This window comes from Parus major, chromosome 23 (assembly GCF_001522545.3).
Source record: "Parus major isolate Abel chromosome 23, Parus_major1.1, whole genome shotgun sequence".
Classification (NCBI taxonomy): domain Eukaryota; kingdom Metazoa; phylum Chordata; class Aves; order Passeriformes; family Paridae; genus Parus; species Parus major.
In genome coordinates, this window is record NC_031791.1 from 2,229,155 (window position 1) to 2,230,275 (window position 1,121).

At 65.1% G+C, this 1,121-nt stretch overlaps 1 protein-coding gene across 4 annotated transcripts in view; it reads left to right on the forward strand.

Annotated features, from left to right (window-relative positions):
- COL16A1 (collagen type XVI alpha 1 chain) overlaps window positions 1-1,121 on the forward strand; it is a 23,633-nt gene that overhangs the window by 18,297 nt on the left and 4,215 nt on the right. For all 4 annotated transcript variants that reach the window (XM_015649176.3, XM_015649175.3, XM_015649177.3 and 1 more), the window contains 6 exons: window positions 33-86; window positions 216-260; window positions 352-405; window positions 502-537; window positions 810-872; window positions 980-1,051. In XM_015649176.3, coding sequence (XP_015504662.1) covers window positions 33-86; window positions 216-260; window positions 352-405; window positions 502-537; window positions 810-872; window positions 980-1,051 — 324 coding nt within the window. The remainder of the gene's footprint in view (window positions 1-32; window positions 87-215; window positions 261-351; window positions 406-501; window positions 538-809; window positions 873-979; window positions 1,052-1,121) is intronic.

The window sequence follows — 1,121 nt, forward strand, 5'->3', positions numbered from 1 at the left end:
GTGCCCCATATCCCACCTTGTCCCTTCCCCAGGGCATCAAAGGCGAGCGAGGCTACGTGGGTCCCCCTGGAGAGAAAGGGGAGCTGGTGAGTCCCCCAGGGCCCCAGTCCAGGGGCAGTGGGGCCGGGGGCTCCCCCAGGTGCACCCTCTTTGTGGGCACCAGGTTTGGGATCCTTCCAGCCACATCCATCTGATCCCATTCCCGTCCTTCCCAGGGCCCCCCTGGCGCGGATGGGCTGCCCGGTTCCATGGGGCCAGCGGTAGGTGCCCACCCTGGGGGCTGTGGGGAGAGAGGGGGGTGGCTGTGGGTGCCGTGGGGCGCTCCCCCCACCTCATCCCGTCTCTCTGCAGGGTCCCAGGGGTGAGCGTGGGCTCCCGGGAAGCGCTGGAGAGAAGGGGGACCAGGTGAGTGTCCCCAAAAGGGACAAGACCCCCCAGGACCCCCCCCCCATGGGGCAGAGTGTGGCTCTGGGGTCCAGCTCAGCTCTTTTCTCTCCACAGGGTTTCCAGGGCCAGCCTGGCTTCCCAGGACCACCCGTAAGTAAATCCCACCGGGAATTTTACATCCCAATGGCAATCCCAGCACAGTGGGGTGTCCCTGGGAGATGGTGCCTGTTCCTGGCTGTGTTCCCGTGTCCCCACAGCCCCAGGGATGGGGACAGGGGGTTCTACAAGTGGGGCACGAGTGGGATCAGGTGCAGAGAGCAACCCCAGATCAATCCTATTCAAATAAGCCGGGAAAGAGCAGGATTTATGGGCTGGGCTCTTCTGTGGGGTCCTCCCTTCACTCACACTCCTCTTCTCTTTAGGGTCCTCCTGGTTTCCCAGGAAAGGTTGGTCCAGCTGGGCCACCAGGGCCTGTGGCCGAGAAGGTGAGTGCCAGGGACAAGTGTCACCGGGCAGTGGCTCTGTGGTGTCCCTGGGGCTGTGGCTGGCTTTGGTGCCTGGTCCCTGCTGTGACCTCCTGTGGCTCCTGCAGGGCAGTGAGGGCGTGCGAGGCCCCACGGGAATGCCAGGACCCCCCGGGCCCCCCGGACCCCCGGGAATCCAGGTGAGACCCCCTCCATGTGTCACCCTTGGGTGCTCCTGGGAGCACCACTGGCTGTTTCCCTTCCCAGGGA